Source organism: Thunnus thynnus, chromosome 2 (genome assembly GCF_963924715.1).
Source record: "Thunnus thynnus chromosome 2, fThuThy2.1, whole genome shotgun sequence".
NCBI lineage: Eukaryota > Metazoa > Chordata > Actinopteri > Scombriformes > Scombridae > Thunnus > Thunnus thynnus.
Window position 1 is genome coordinate 40522608 of NC_089518.1, and position 13960 is coordinate 40536567.

At 46.5% G+C, this 13960-nt stretch overlaps 1 protein-coding gene across 1 annotated transcript in view; it reads right to left on the minus strand.

The window, feature by feature from the left end:
• Nucleotides 1-5936: 5936 nt before the first annotated feature.
• Nucleotides 5937-13960, minus strand: part of dab2ipa (DAB2 interacting protein a) — a 23689-nt gene continuing 15665 nt past the window's right edge. The window contains exons 7-17 of the mRNA XM_067575105.1: nt 13588-13824; nt 13290-13479; nt 12307-12527; nt 11768-11859; nt 11204-11689; nt 10268-10542; nt 9694-9807; nt 9372-9494; nt 8045-8124; nt 7824-7911; nt 5937-6510 (exon numbers count right to left, since the gene is read on the minus strand). Coding sequence (XP_067431206.1) covers nt 6340-6510; nt 7824-7911; nt 8045-8124; nt 9372-9494; nt 9694-9807; nt 10268-10542; nt 11204-11689; nt 11768-11859; nt 12307-12527; nt 13290-13479; nt 13588-13824 — 2077 coding nt within the window. The 3' untranslated portion in view covers nt 5937-6339. The remainder of the gene's footprint in view (nt 6511-7823; nt 7912-8044; nt 8125-9371; nt 9495-9693; nt 9808-10267; nt 10543-11203; nt 11690-11767; nt 11860-12306; nt 12528-13289; nt 13480-13587; nt 13825-13960) is intronic.

Sequence of the window (13960 nt, forward strand, 5' to 3'; positions counted from 1 at the left end):
GCTGAACACCGGCTGCAGGTATGTTTATAACAGCTGAACACCGCCTGCAGGTATGTTTATAACAGGTGAACACCGCCTGCAGGTATGTTTATAACAGGTGAACACCAGCTGCAGGTATGTTTATAACAGCTGAACACCGCCTGCAGGTATGTTTATAACAGCTGAACACCAGCTGCAGGTATGTTTATAACAGGTGAACACCGGCTGCAGGTATGTTTATAACAGGTGAACACCAGCTGCAGGTATGTTTATAACAGGTGAACACCGGCTGCAGGTATGTTTATAACAGGTGAACACCGGCTGCAGGTATGTTTATAACAGGTGAACACCAGCTGCAGGTATGTTTATAACAGGTGAACACCGGCTGCAGGTATGTTTATAACAGGTGAACACCAGCTGCAGGTATGTTTATAACAGGTGAACACCGGCTGCAGGTATGTTTATAACAGGTGAACACCAGCTGCAGGTATGTTTATAACAGGTGAACACCGGCTGCAGGTATGTTTATAACAGGTGAACACCAGCTGCAGGTATGTTTATAACAGGTGAACACCGGCTGCAGGTATGTTTATAACAGGTGAACACCGGCTGCAGGTATGTTTATAACAGGTGAACACCGGCTGCAGGTATGTTTATAACAGCTGAACACCGCCTGCAGGTATGTTTATAACAGGTGAACACCGGCTGCAGGTATGTTTATAACAGGTGAACACCGCCTGCAGGTATGTTTATAACAGGTGAACACCGCCTGCAGGTATGTTTATAACAGGTGAACACCGCCTGCAGGTATGTTTATAACAGGTGAACACCGCCTGCAGGTATGTTTATAACAGGTGAACACCACCTGCAGGTATGTTTATAACAGCTGAACACCACCTGCAGGTATGTTTATAACAGCTGAACACCGGCTGCAGGTTGAGTTATTGAACGAGCTGAGAGTCGTCTGAGCGCTTCAATGGAAGCAGAAATCTAACCTTTGCTACAGTTACGTTCATTAATGACACTAATTTACTTAAATTTGATTGCTGACATATAAACACTGCAGAATCTGAAATATTTCTTCATTTTACATGTCATAACTGTTTTTAAACGTTTCTGATTATTTGGAGCCCAACACAGACTCTAAATAAACATAAATACTGGTGCAAGTGTGTCATGTATCACCATGGCAACAGTCTGATAGTGTAATACTTTATTGGAGTATCTTTATAAATACTGATGTCAATAAATAACAAGAACAGAATGAAAAGCTCATAAATACTGAAGAACAGACAGAAAGCCACATGAACACAGTAGAGTTTAATATAATCTGATAGAGTGCAGTAGATCAGAGGACAGTCTGTACAGGATAACGTGTGTGTGTGTGTGTGTGTGTGTGTGTGTGTGTGTGTGTGTACTTGTACGTCTGTCTTCGTGAGGACCTGACTGACTGTGTCCTCTAACGGGGACTCAGGTGTCTGTTGGAGGGTTCAGGTCCTGGATGTGTTATAGGACCTGGATCCATCACTCACGTCTCAGCTCCGCCCGGCGAGGAGGCGAGGACGTCTTCGTTCACGCCAGCGGCGTTTACGGAGGCGACAACTACTGATGACGCTCATCAAGGGATCAATATGTAGAAATGATTAAGTAACATTTTAAACTGTTAATCATTTCTACTTATTGATAACTGATAACTGCTCCAATGTTTATTATTTGATTACAGATCAGCAGCGTCTGTTTGTCAAACAACAAACAACAAACATCATTTAAATCTGTTAATTACTGAAAGAACAGAACCGACGTAAAGCAGCAATAAAAACAGCTGCAGAACATGTTCAATAAAATATTTAGTTTGTGACAGTCTGACGTCACGTTTACAGGAGACGCAGCTGTGTGACGTCAGACGACGGATTGAAACGTGCGTCTGGCGTCTGAGCTGAATATGTTCAGTATGTTTCTCCCGCTCAGCCCACAGACTTCACAACTTTACTAGACTTTTAAAGTTTTACAAATATAAAACCTTCATGGATCAAAAACTCATAACAGAAAGTTGGAGGTCTGTGTGGAAGATGCTTTTAAGGCTGCAGGGATTTTTTTGTTGCAATACTGCAAGTGGCCACTGGGGGGAGACACCTTATCCACATCTATTAATACATTCATGGTTCAGGTCAGAGTCGGGGTTAAAGGTCAGAGATGCATTATGTCAACGAGGGTCCTCACAAGGACAGACGTGTGTGTGTGTGTGTGTGTGTGTGTGTGTGTGTGTGTGAGTCTGTGTTCACAAACTATTCATCACAAAATCAACAGAATTCTCTGAAACAACACAAACTAACGTCTAACTCTCTGATCACACCACCTACACCTGTCTACACCGTCCTACGGAAGCCCGGAGTGGCCAACAGCTCAACATCATTAATCAGGTTTTTATGGTGAAAACAGAACCTCGTGTCTCCAGTATGTCGCAGTGGTTCCCAACCTTTCCCAACGTCTCCTGGGAGCCTCCTCACATGTTACAGATTATCGTCTTGATTCATCGGTTAAACGTTTTGTCCATAAAATGTCAGAAAATAGTGAAAAATATCCGTTAAAGTTCCCGACAGTCCAAAGTTACACCTTCAGTCGTCTGGTTGTGTCCAACAGTCCAAAAATATTCAGTTTATCTTCATGTTCCACAAAGAAAAGCAATAAATCATCACATTAGCTTATTTTTTAAGGTTTGCTTGACAAAAAATGACTAAAACGACGATTCAAATGTCAAAATAGTTGCTGATGAATCTTTTTCATTGATTGATTAATCAACTAACATAACTTATTCTGTTTTATCTGAATAAATAAAAAAATAATTTAGAGGTAAAATACAGAAATCCACAAGAAATAAAGCAAAGCTTTAGCAAGCTTGAAGAAAAATCACAATTTTGTGTTTGAAATGTGTTTTTTTTCTGTATCTATCCTGTCCTATCATCTCATGACCCCTTTCATTAATCCAGCGACCCCTTTTGGGGGTCCCAACCCCCAGGTTGGGAACCACTGATCTACCGTGCTGGAGAAGGAAAACCTTGTAAGTGAAAGTGTCAGTGACACACAGATCCTCCTATAATTCATGTGTTTATTGTTATTGATGGTGGAAATATTTCACAGATATGATCATGTTTCTGTGTGACATCACAGACATAAATAATCCTCCAGGTGTCCTTTAAAGGTCAGTTCAGCAGTGAAATAATGTGATATTTACTGATATACATTAAAAAGTTGCTGTTTTCTGCATTTTAAATTTTCCCACAGATGTCAGAGAAAACAGCAACATCTCACTCGCTCCAGCAGTCCTGAGCTAAAATAAATACGGGCCCTGTTCATTATTGTCTTTTCATGGAGCTAGGCTAACACTTTACCCCTGCTTCCAGTCTTTGTGCTAAGCTAGGCTAACACTTTCCCCCTGCTTCCAGTCTTTGTGCTAAGCTAGGCTAACACGTTCCCCCTGCTTCCAGTCTTTGTGCTAAGCTAGGCTAACACTTTCCCCCTGCTTCCAGTCTTTGTGCTAAGCTAGGCTAACACGTTCTCCCTGCTTCCAGTCTTTGTGCTAAGCTAGGCTAACACTTTCCTCCTGCTTCCATTCTTTGTGTTAAGCTAGGCTAACATGTCCTGGACCTGTTGCAAACAAAGTGATCTGACTCTGAGACACAAATGTTGGACTGTTCCTTTAAGTTACGATAAACACAAAGAGATTAAAATTATAAATAAATCAACAACAGTACTGTCTCTTTAAATTTAAAGTTTTTGATCTAAACCACAGACTGTAAACAAATATGGACGACGTGTCTCCACTTCCTGCCGCTGTGCAAAACTGAAGCCAAAAGATCTCCTTTCCGGGAGCGGCCATCTTGGTTGTGTGACGTCATTTGGAGCCAGAGTCCGCGCAGTATAGTCGGGCGGTGGGATGACGGCTCGCAGGACACGCCCCCTCAGCCGTCCTGCGGCCAGACGGAGTCATGATGTCACACCCCCTTTTTATATCGTCAAATTACTGATTAAAAACAAACTGATCAGATAAATGAGCACATGGACAAACATCAGCCTGATAAGAACGACATCAAATAACAGAAACCATCTTTGGGAAAAATCTATTTGATGTGTACTTTGATTTTTTAGTTTGGTTCACGTCCCATCTGCTAACATGGAGGGGGCGGGACTTATGACCCGTACTGCAGCAGCCACCAGGGGGCGATCCAGATGTTTTGGCTTCACTTTTGGGGAGCTGTCATGGCGTCCATCTTTATATACAGTTAACCAGTCAGACCAGAGCCATAAACAGCCGGAGATAACCAGTCAGACCAGAGCCATAAACAGCCACAGTTAACCAGTCAGACCAGAGCCATAAACAGCCAGAGTTAACCAGTCAGACCAGAGCCATAAACAGCCACAGTTAACCAGTCAGACCAGAGCCATAAACAGCCAGAGTTAACCAGTCAGACCAGAGCCATAAACAGCCACAGTTAACCAGTCAGACCAGAGCCATAAACAGCTGGAGTTAACCAGTCAGACCAGAGCCATAAACAGCCACAGTTAACCAGTCAGACCAGAGCCATAAACAGCCGGAGTTAACCAGTCAGACCAGAGCCATAAACAGCTGGAGTTAACCAGTCAGACCAGAGCCATAAACAGCCAGAGTTAACCAGTCAGACCAGAGCCATAAACAGCCACAGTTAACCAGTCAGACCAGAGCCATAAACAGCTGGAGTTAACCAGTCAGACCAGAGCCATAAACAGCCACAGTTAACCAGTCAGACCAGAGCCATAAACAGCCACAGTTAACCAGTCAGACCAGAGCCATAAACAGCCGGAGTTAACCAGTCAGACCAGAGCCATAAACAGCCGGAGTTAACCAGTCAGACCAGAGCCATAAACAGCCGGAGTTAACCAGTCAGACCAGAGCCATAAACAGCCACAGTTAACCAGTCAGACCAGAGCCATAAACAGCCACAGTTAACCAGTCAGACCAGAGCCATAAACAGCCGGAGTTAACCAGTCAGACCAGAGCCATAAACAGCTGGAGTTAACCAGTCAGACCAGAGCCATAAACAGCCGGAGTTAACCAGTCAGACCAGAGCCATAAACAGCCGGAGTTAACCAGTCAGACCAGAGCCATAAACAGCCACAGTTAACCAGTCAGACCAGAGCCATAAACAGCTGGAGTTAACCAGTCAGACCAGAGCCATAAACAGCTGGAGTTAACCAGTCAGACCAGAGCCATAAACAGCCGGAGTTAACCAGTCAGACCAGAGCCATAAACAGCCGGAGTTAACCAGTCAGACCAGAGCCATAAACAGCCACAGTTAACCAGTCAGACCAGAGCCATAAACAGCTGGAGTTAACCAGTCAGACCAGAGCCATAAACAGCTGGAGTTAACCAGTCAGACCAGAGCCATAAACAGCTGGAGTTAACCAGTCAGACCAGAGCCATAAAAAGCTGGAGTTAACCAGTCAGACCAGAGCCATAAACAGCCACAGTTAACCAGTCAGACCAGAGCCATAAACAGCCGGAGTTAACCAGTCAGACCAGAGCCATAAACAGCCACAGTTAACCAGTCAGACCAGAGCCATAAACAGCTGGAGTTAACCAGTCAGACCAGAGCCATAAAAAGCTGGAGTTAACCAGTCAGACCAGAGCCATAAACAGCCACAGTTAACCAGTCAGACCAGAGCCATAAACAGCTGGAGTTAACCAGTCAGACCAGAGCCATAAACAGCTGGAGTTAACCAGTCAGACCAGAGCCATAAACAGCCACAGTTAACCAGTCAGACCAGAGCCATAAACAGCCACAGTTAACCAGTCAGACCAGAGCCATAAACAGCTGGAGTTAACCAGTCAGACCAGAGCCATAAACAGCTGGAGTTAACCAGTCAGACCAGAGCCATAAACAGCTGGAGTTAACCAGTCAGACCAGAGCCATAAACAGCTGGAGTTAACCAGTCAGACCAGAGCCATAAACAGCTGGAGTTAACCAGTCAGACCAGAGCCATAAACAGCTGGAGTTAACCAGTCAGACCAGAGCCATAAACAGCTGGAGTTGCTGCAGGTGGTTCTTGGATATGATGTCACACTTTGCTGTATAGGAAGTTGAAAGAGGAAACATGCAAAACAAAAAACGAGACTGAGGCGTAACCTAGCAACAAGGGTCAGAGGTCAGAGCGTCCTTGGAGGGAAGTGACAGTTGATTGACAGGTCTGTGGGAACTACGACAGCACTGATTGGTTGATTTTCTTTAAAAAAATCCTGCCTCCTGCTGCCTCTCACACACTCATGCAGATAAGCCCCTCCCCCTCCATGCAGTCACAGCCAATCAGAATTCAGCAGCTGGTCGCTCAGCAGTTGCCAGAGTTGCGAAACTCTCCGTTCTCAGTGATCTGCAGGGATGACGTGTTGCTAGGCGACAGGCCGTTCCTCTGTGATGTCACTGCGTACCGTTCCTTCAGCTGAGTCAGAGCTGCCATCAGACGGCTGTTCGCAGCGTCGAGACTCGCAATCCTCTTCTCCTGAGAGACAGACAGGTAGACAGACAGGTAAACAGACAGGTAGACAGACAGGTAGACAGACAGGTAAACAGACAGGTAAACAGACAGGTAAACAGATAGATAGACAGACAGGTAGACAGATAGATAGACAGACAGGTAAACAGATAGATAGACAGACAGGTAAACAGATAGATAGACAGACAGGTAGACAGACAGGTAGACAGACAGGTAGACAGACAGGTAGACAGATAGATAGACAGACAGGTAGACAGACAGGTAAACAGATAGATAGACAGACAGGTAAACAGATAGATAGACAGACAGGTAGACAGACAGGTAGACAGACAGGTAGACAGACAGGTAGACAGATAGATAGACAGACAGGTAGACAGACAGGTAAACAGATAGATAGACAGACAGGTAAACAGATAGATAGACAGACAGGTAAACAGATAGATAGACAGACAGGTAGACAGACAGGTAGACAGACAGGTAAACAGACAGGTAGACAGATAGATAGACAGACAAGTAGACAGACAGGTAAACAGACAGGTAGACAGACAGGTAGACAGACAGGTAGACAGACAGGTAAACAGATAGATAGACAGACAGGTAGACAGACAGGTAGACAGACAGGTAAACAGATAGATAGAGAGACAGGTAGACAGACAGGTAGACAGACAGGTAGACAGACAGGTAAACAGACAGGTAGACAGACAGGTAAACAGATAGATAGACAGACAGGTAGACAGACAGGTAGACAGACAGGTAGACAGACAGGTAAACAGATAGATAGACAGACAGGTAGACAGACAGGTAAACAGACAGGTAGACAGACAGGTAAACAGACAGGTAGACAGACAGGTAGACAGACAGGTAAACAGACAGGTAGACAGACAGGTAAACAGACAGGTAGACAGACAGGTAGACAGACAGGTAAACAGATAGATAGACAGACAGGTAGACAGACAGGTAAACAGACAGGTAGACAGACAGGTAAACAGACAGGTAGACAGACAGGTAAACAGACAGGTAGATAGACAGGTAGACAGACAGGTAGACAGACAGGTAAACAGATAGATAGACAGACAGGTAGACAGACAGGTAGACAGACAGGTAAACAGACAGGTAGACAGACAGGTAGACAGACAGGTAGACAGACAGGTAAACAGACAGGTAGACAGACAGGTAGACAGACAGGTAAACAGACAGGTAGACAGACAGGTAGACAGACAGGCAGACAGACAGGTAGACAGACAGGTAGACAGACAGGTAGACAGACAGGTAAACAGACAGGTAGACAGACAGGTAGACAGACAGGTAGACAGACAGACCTGAGCCTCGATGATCTTCTGTTTGGAGTCCACCACAGCCTGCATGTCAGAATGATCCTTCTTCAGCTCCTCCTCTACAGCCATCAACCTGCACAGGTGAGACAGGAGACAGGTGACCTGAGTGACCTGAGTACAGACTGCACACACACACACACACACACACACACACACACACACACACACACACACACACAGGTAGATAGACAGACAGGTGTGCTGACCTGCTGATGATGCTGTTCATCTGGAGATCTTTATCGTCCTGCAGCCTCCTCAGTCTGCTCTCTGTGTCCTCCAACCGAGCCTGAAGTCACAGGTGAGTGAAGATGGAGAGTTTCAGGTATTTAAATGTGTTTGTGCTGTTTACGTTCAAACACCTGACAGACAGAGACGAGGGTATACAGAACCTCAGCCTGACAGACAGAGACGAGGGAGTACAGACCCTCAGCCTGACAGACAGAGACGAGGGCATACAGACCCTCAGCCTGACAGACAGATATGAGGGCATACAGACCCTCAGCCTGACAGACATGTATGAGGGAATATTAGACCCCATAGACCCTGCCTGGTACATAAACACTGCTCTCTAAGGCTAATGTCTCCGTTCATCACTGTACAGGGTGAATTTTTATATAACTCACCTGTTTAAATGTTATTAAAGCTTAAAGTTCTGCATAATTAACGACGTGGCTGCTTTGAGCGACAGGTCGTTAGGTAGTTTGTTTCAGTAACCAGGCTTCATTCGGCCGCCTCAGCTCCACCTCTTTGCCTCTTCTGGATTAGCCGGGAGTTAGGCGGAGTCATGGGCGGAGTCAAGTGCTGCTAAGATGGCGACAGCTAGAGCCGCCCACGTTGAGCTTCAAAACCCTCAGAAACCAACAAGTGACATCACAGAGGCTACGTCCATATTTCACGTCCATATCCTTCTCCTAACTTACAAAGCCCTTAACGGTCAGACACCATCATATCTTGAAGAGCTCATAGTACCGTATTATCCCACTAGAGCACTGCGCTCCCAGTATGCAGCTTACTGGTGGTTCCTACAGTCTTTAAAAGTAGAATGGGAGCCCTAACCCTAACCCTAACCCCCCCCCCCCTTTCCCTCTTTCTTTCTCTCTCAACCCAACCGGTCAAACCAGATGGCGCCCACCATGAGTCTGGTTCTGCTGGAGGTTTCTACCCGTTAAAGGAGAGTTTTCACTCGTGCTGCTCATGGGAGGAATTGTTGGGTCTCTGTTAAAAGTGCCCTGAGATGAATTTTGTTGTGATTTGGCGCTATATGAATAAAAATTGATTGATTGATTGATTTTTTACAGTTTATGCTAATAACACCTATCATGTGACCTTTTTATCAGTTAGTAATATATTAACGTGAATCTGAGTTCAGCCTCATGGACACAAGAACGCAGAGTCTGTACGTAAAGACGCAGCTTCCCGTCGTATGGAGCCAGAAGTTAACCCACCGTGAGTCTGGAGACCAGGATGACAGACAGACAGACAGACAGACAGACAGACAGACAGACAGACAGGTATCTCAGGTGTGTGACTCACCTGGTACTCCTGCAGCATGCGCTGGTTCTGCTGATCCTGGACCAGCAGACGGGCTTCACACTCCTCCTGCCGCAGCGCTGCAACTCGCAACTTCTCCTGCAGCAACGCAATCTCCTGCTGATACTGCACACACACACACACACACACACACACACACACACACACACACACACACACACACACACACACACACACACACGAACACAAACAAGACTACAGGTGATTACACTTCAACGCCCGTATACCTGCTCCCGATGCATGCTGGGTAACGCAGGCTGTTCTGGTGTGAAGAACAGGAACAGACAGGAAACGCTCTTGTTACCTTATCGATGAGGGCGTCGTCATGGCGATCGTCCTCCGTCTCTCCATAGGAGGAGGCAGAGTTCATGTTGAGCAGCCAGGCGGCGGTACGATCCAACGCACAGGGAGACGGAGCCTGAACACACACACACACACACACACACACACACATACACACATATAAACAAACACACACACACACATATAAACACACACACACACACACACACACACATACACACATATAAACAAACACACACACACACATATAAACACACACACACACACACACACACACATACACACATATAAACAAACACACACATATAAACACACACATACACACATATAAACACACACACACACACACACACACATATAAACAAACACACACACACACATATAAACAAATACACACACACACACACATACTGTTATACTGATGTGTTGCTATAGCAACCATCTGAATGTTAGAACATGAACCAGAAATTAGACTCCACCCAGACCGAATCTGTCATTTCCATGACAACAGTAAACCAAAAACATTACCAGAACCATCAGCGTCAGGCAGGTTTCCATGGTAACAGACTGGTTACCTTGGTAGCCGGTCGTTGTTTCTCGGGGCTGTCTCCTTTGGACGACGAGGACGTCTGTCTGAGCCGTGACTGGCCGCTGCTCGGCCAATCAGGACTTGATGACATCATACTGCCAGAGGCGGGGCGAGGAGGGTAGGCGGAGCCTCCGCCACCGCTGAGCATGCTGGGAGGTGTCCGGCCGCGAGGCGGGCCCGGCGGAGCGGAGGAGGGGGGAGGGGGCTGGTCGATGCGTCTCTGAGGACCCGATGAAGTCTGACGAGGGGGGGCGGAGCTACCTGAGAAGCAGAGCGAGAGCAAACTGTGACATCATCAGATATTAGGGCCACTGAGAATAAAGATTGGAGATTTGGGAAAATTATAAGAAAAAAAGTCAGAATATTTTGAGTCAAACACAGCGCTGTTATATAAACGTATATATCAGCGCTGTGTAATATATCATGTATATATTAGGGATGTGCAGTATTTGTATTTGTATTCGAATAAAAGTGGAAAGAGCCTTAAAAATCCTGTTTTTATTTTTATTACGCTTATAATTTTAGAAAATTAAAGATGAAAATGTGATGTCCAAGTTAAGAACTGTGCGTCATGTAGCAGGTGGATGTGACTCCCCTCATTGAGACCTGCTGACAGATGTCACAGCGGAGCAGAGGAGAGACACTGAGATAGCGACTATAACCGACCTGCTCGCTGGGTTTTCACATGTTTTATTTTTTCTTCTCAAAACAAATAATTTAAAAAATATTTGTATGAAACAAATATTCGTATATTTTTTTCGTATATTTATTTGTGCTTTGCCGAATAACGTATTTGTATTCGGGCACACCCCTAATATATATACACACACACACACACACACACACACACATACAGTACATAAAGTGCAGTATATATGTGTGTGTGTGTATATAAATATATATGTATGAGGTCGGTGTTTACCTGTGAGCGTGTCGGTGAGTGACAGCGCTCGGCGGGAGTATTCTTCTCCGCTGCTGCTGCTCGACATGGCCGACATCCTCTCTCCGCGTTCCCCCCGCTCAGCCCCGCTCAGCCCCACGGACATCTGGGTAAGAAACGCCGGTTTGGTCGCCATGGCGTTTCTGTCGTCAGCGTTTCCCTGAGACCCCACCGAGCCGTCAGATGGTGTGGCGTCGGCCTGCTGCTGCGGTTGCCGTGGTGATGTGGCGGTCATGTGATACACAGGGTTCTGGAAAGACAGGGGGAGGAGCCCCGTCCTGCGCTGCCATTGGCTGTCATCTAGGCCGTCGCTAGGGGAGGAGTCCTGCAGGTCGACCAGAGACAGACTGCGGCTCTCGTTGGTCAGCTCTGGCCCCTCCCTCCGGCTCCCATTGGTCATTTCAAATCCCGCCTCATTCTCATTGGGCTCCGAGTACGAAGAGCTCGGTGCAGGAGAGCCCTGCAGGCCTGCAGCACAGGAAAGGTCAGAGGTCACACACTGAGCTCAGGGGTTACAGAAGAGCATGGATAAAGGCCAAAGGTCACCTGAGGCCGGCTGCAGGCTTGATCCTTTGGTGACAAAGAACAAATCTTTGTTCTCTGGAGTCGGAGACGGAAGTCTGGTGAAATCTACCAAACTAGACACACACACACACACACACACACACACACACACACACACACACTTATTAATGACTTATAAGAGTAGTCACAGATCAATATCATTTACAGATTTATAAAATAATATCCTAGCAACCACATCAAACACCATAACACCTTACTGCCCACAAACACTGTCAACTTCTACGTGGCTAATTGGCAACATTCTGCTAACTAGTTAAAAATGTTAGCAACAACCTTGAGAGTAATTAGCATGAAGAATATTTGCTAGTGAGGACATGTAAAACACCCAAACAACTGCTCAGTGAATCCCTACCAACAACACCCTAGCAACCAAACTGAACACCTTAGTGACCACTTTATTACCAGCCACTAATGACCTGGCAACCACCTCTTATCTTCATCTGAGCAGCGCCTTTGTAACCATGTAGCAAAATGCTAGCAACCACATCTCATATGCTAACCCTCCTTCCAGTCCCACGCCACCCTGCAGGCCAATGGAGGGATTACAGGCCGCCAGAGGAGGAGAGAGGGGCGGAGACAGTGGGGGCGGAGACACCACACGCTGAGGCTCTGGAGAGGATACAGACACGCCCCCAGGGTTAGCCACGCCCCCAGGGTTAGCCAGAGCCGCCGACACGTCTCTGAGGATCCGAGGAAGGGGACCGAGCTTTGACAGGCTCGACTGAGGAAGGACAGACAGACAGAGGTGTGTTACTGGTCAGGTTTGTTAACTGGTCAGGTGTGTAACTGGTCAGGTGTGTAATGGTCAGGTATGTTACTGGTCAGGTGTGTAACTAGTCAGGTGTGTAACTAGTCAGGTGTGTAACTAGTCAGGTGTGTAATGGTCAGGTATGTTACTGGTCAGGTGTGTAACTGGTTAGGTGTGTAACTGGTCAGGTGTGTTAACTGGTCAGATGTGTAACGGGTCAGGTGTGTAACTAGTCAAGTGTATTACTAGTCAGGTGTGTTACTGGTCAGGTTTGTAACTGGTCAGGTGTGTAACTAGTCGGGTGTGCAACTGGTCAGATGTGTTACTGGTTAGGTGTGTTACTGGTCAGGTGTGTAACTGGTCAGGTGTGTAACTGGTTAGGTGTGTAACTGGTCAGGTGTGTTAACTGGTCAGATGTGTAACGGGTCAGGTGTGTAACTAGTCGGTGTGCAACTGGTCAGATGTGTTACTGGTCAGGTGTGTTACTGGTCAGGTGTGTACCTGGTCAGATGTGTTAACTGGTCAGGCAGGTGTGTAACTGGTCAGGTGTGTTAACTGGTCAGGTGTGTAACTGGTCAGGTGTGTAACTGGTCAGGTGTGTTAACTGGTCAGGTGTGTAACTGGTCAGGTGTGTTAACTGGTCAGGTGTGTAACTGGTCAGGTGTGTAACTGGTCAGGTGTGTTAACTGGTCAGGTGTGTAACTGGTTAGGTGTGTAACTGGTCAGATGTGTTACCTGGTCCAGTTCAGTCAGCAGGGTGTGCAGGCTGGACAGCTCTCGTCCAAGGTCGATGTATCCGTCGAAGCCGGCAGTGTGATTCAGTCCATCTGGGTTTGAGATCTCCTGCAGAAAACGCTGCATGCTGCTCCACTGCCGCTCCACAAAGTCATTCATGAACAGCATGTACTCCTCTTTAGTGCCGAACCTGCAACCACAGGTAACAGGTGAACACACAGGTACACCTATCACAGGCCTTCACAGTTTCAAACTGTGGTGGACTCTGATTGGCTGCCAGTCTGATTGAAAGACTCACTTGCTGAAGTTGGCGAGGTTCTGGATGACTTTAGCAATGAGGGTCAAAGTTCGCGCCGTGCGCTCGTCGGGGTATTCCTGCATCAGGTCGAACAGAGATGGTGACATCACAGCCGGACACAGGAAACGCAAGAACAACGAGGCACTGATGAGACGCTCGCTGATATCTGGTCGCCCCCGGTTACCACACTCCTGTCGCCATGACGCAAAAACCTCCTTCAGCTCCCGCGGAAACACCCTGAAGATGTACACGACACACTGAGCTGAGTGTGTTCAGCAGAGGTGGAAGAAGTATTCAGATCCTTTACTGCAGTAAAAGTACCAATACTGAAATGTAAAAATACTCCATCACAAGTAAAAGTCCTGCATGAAAA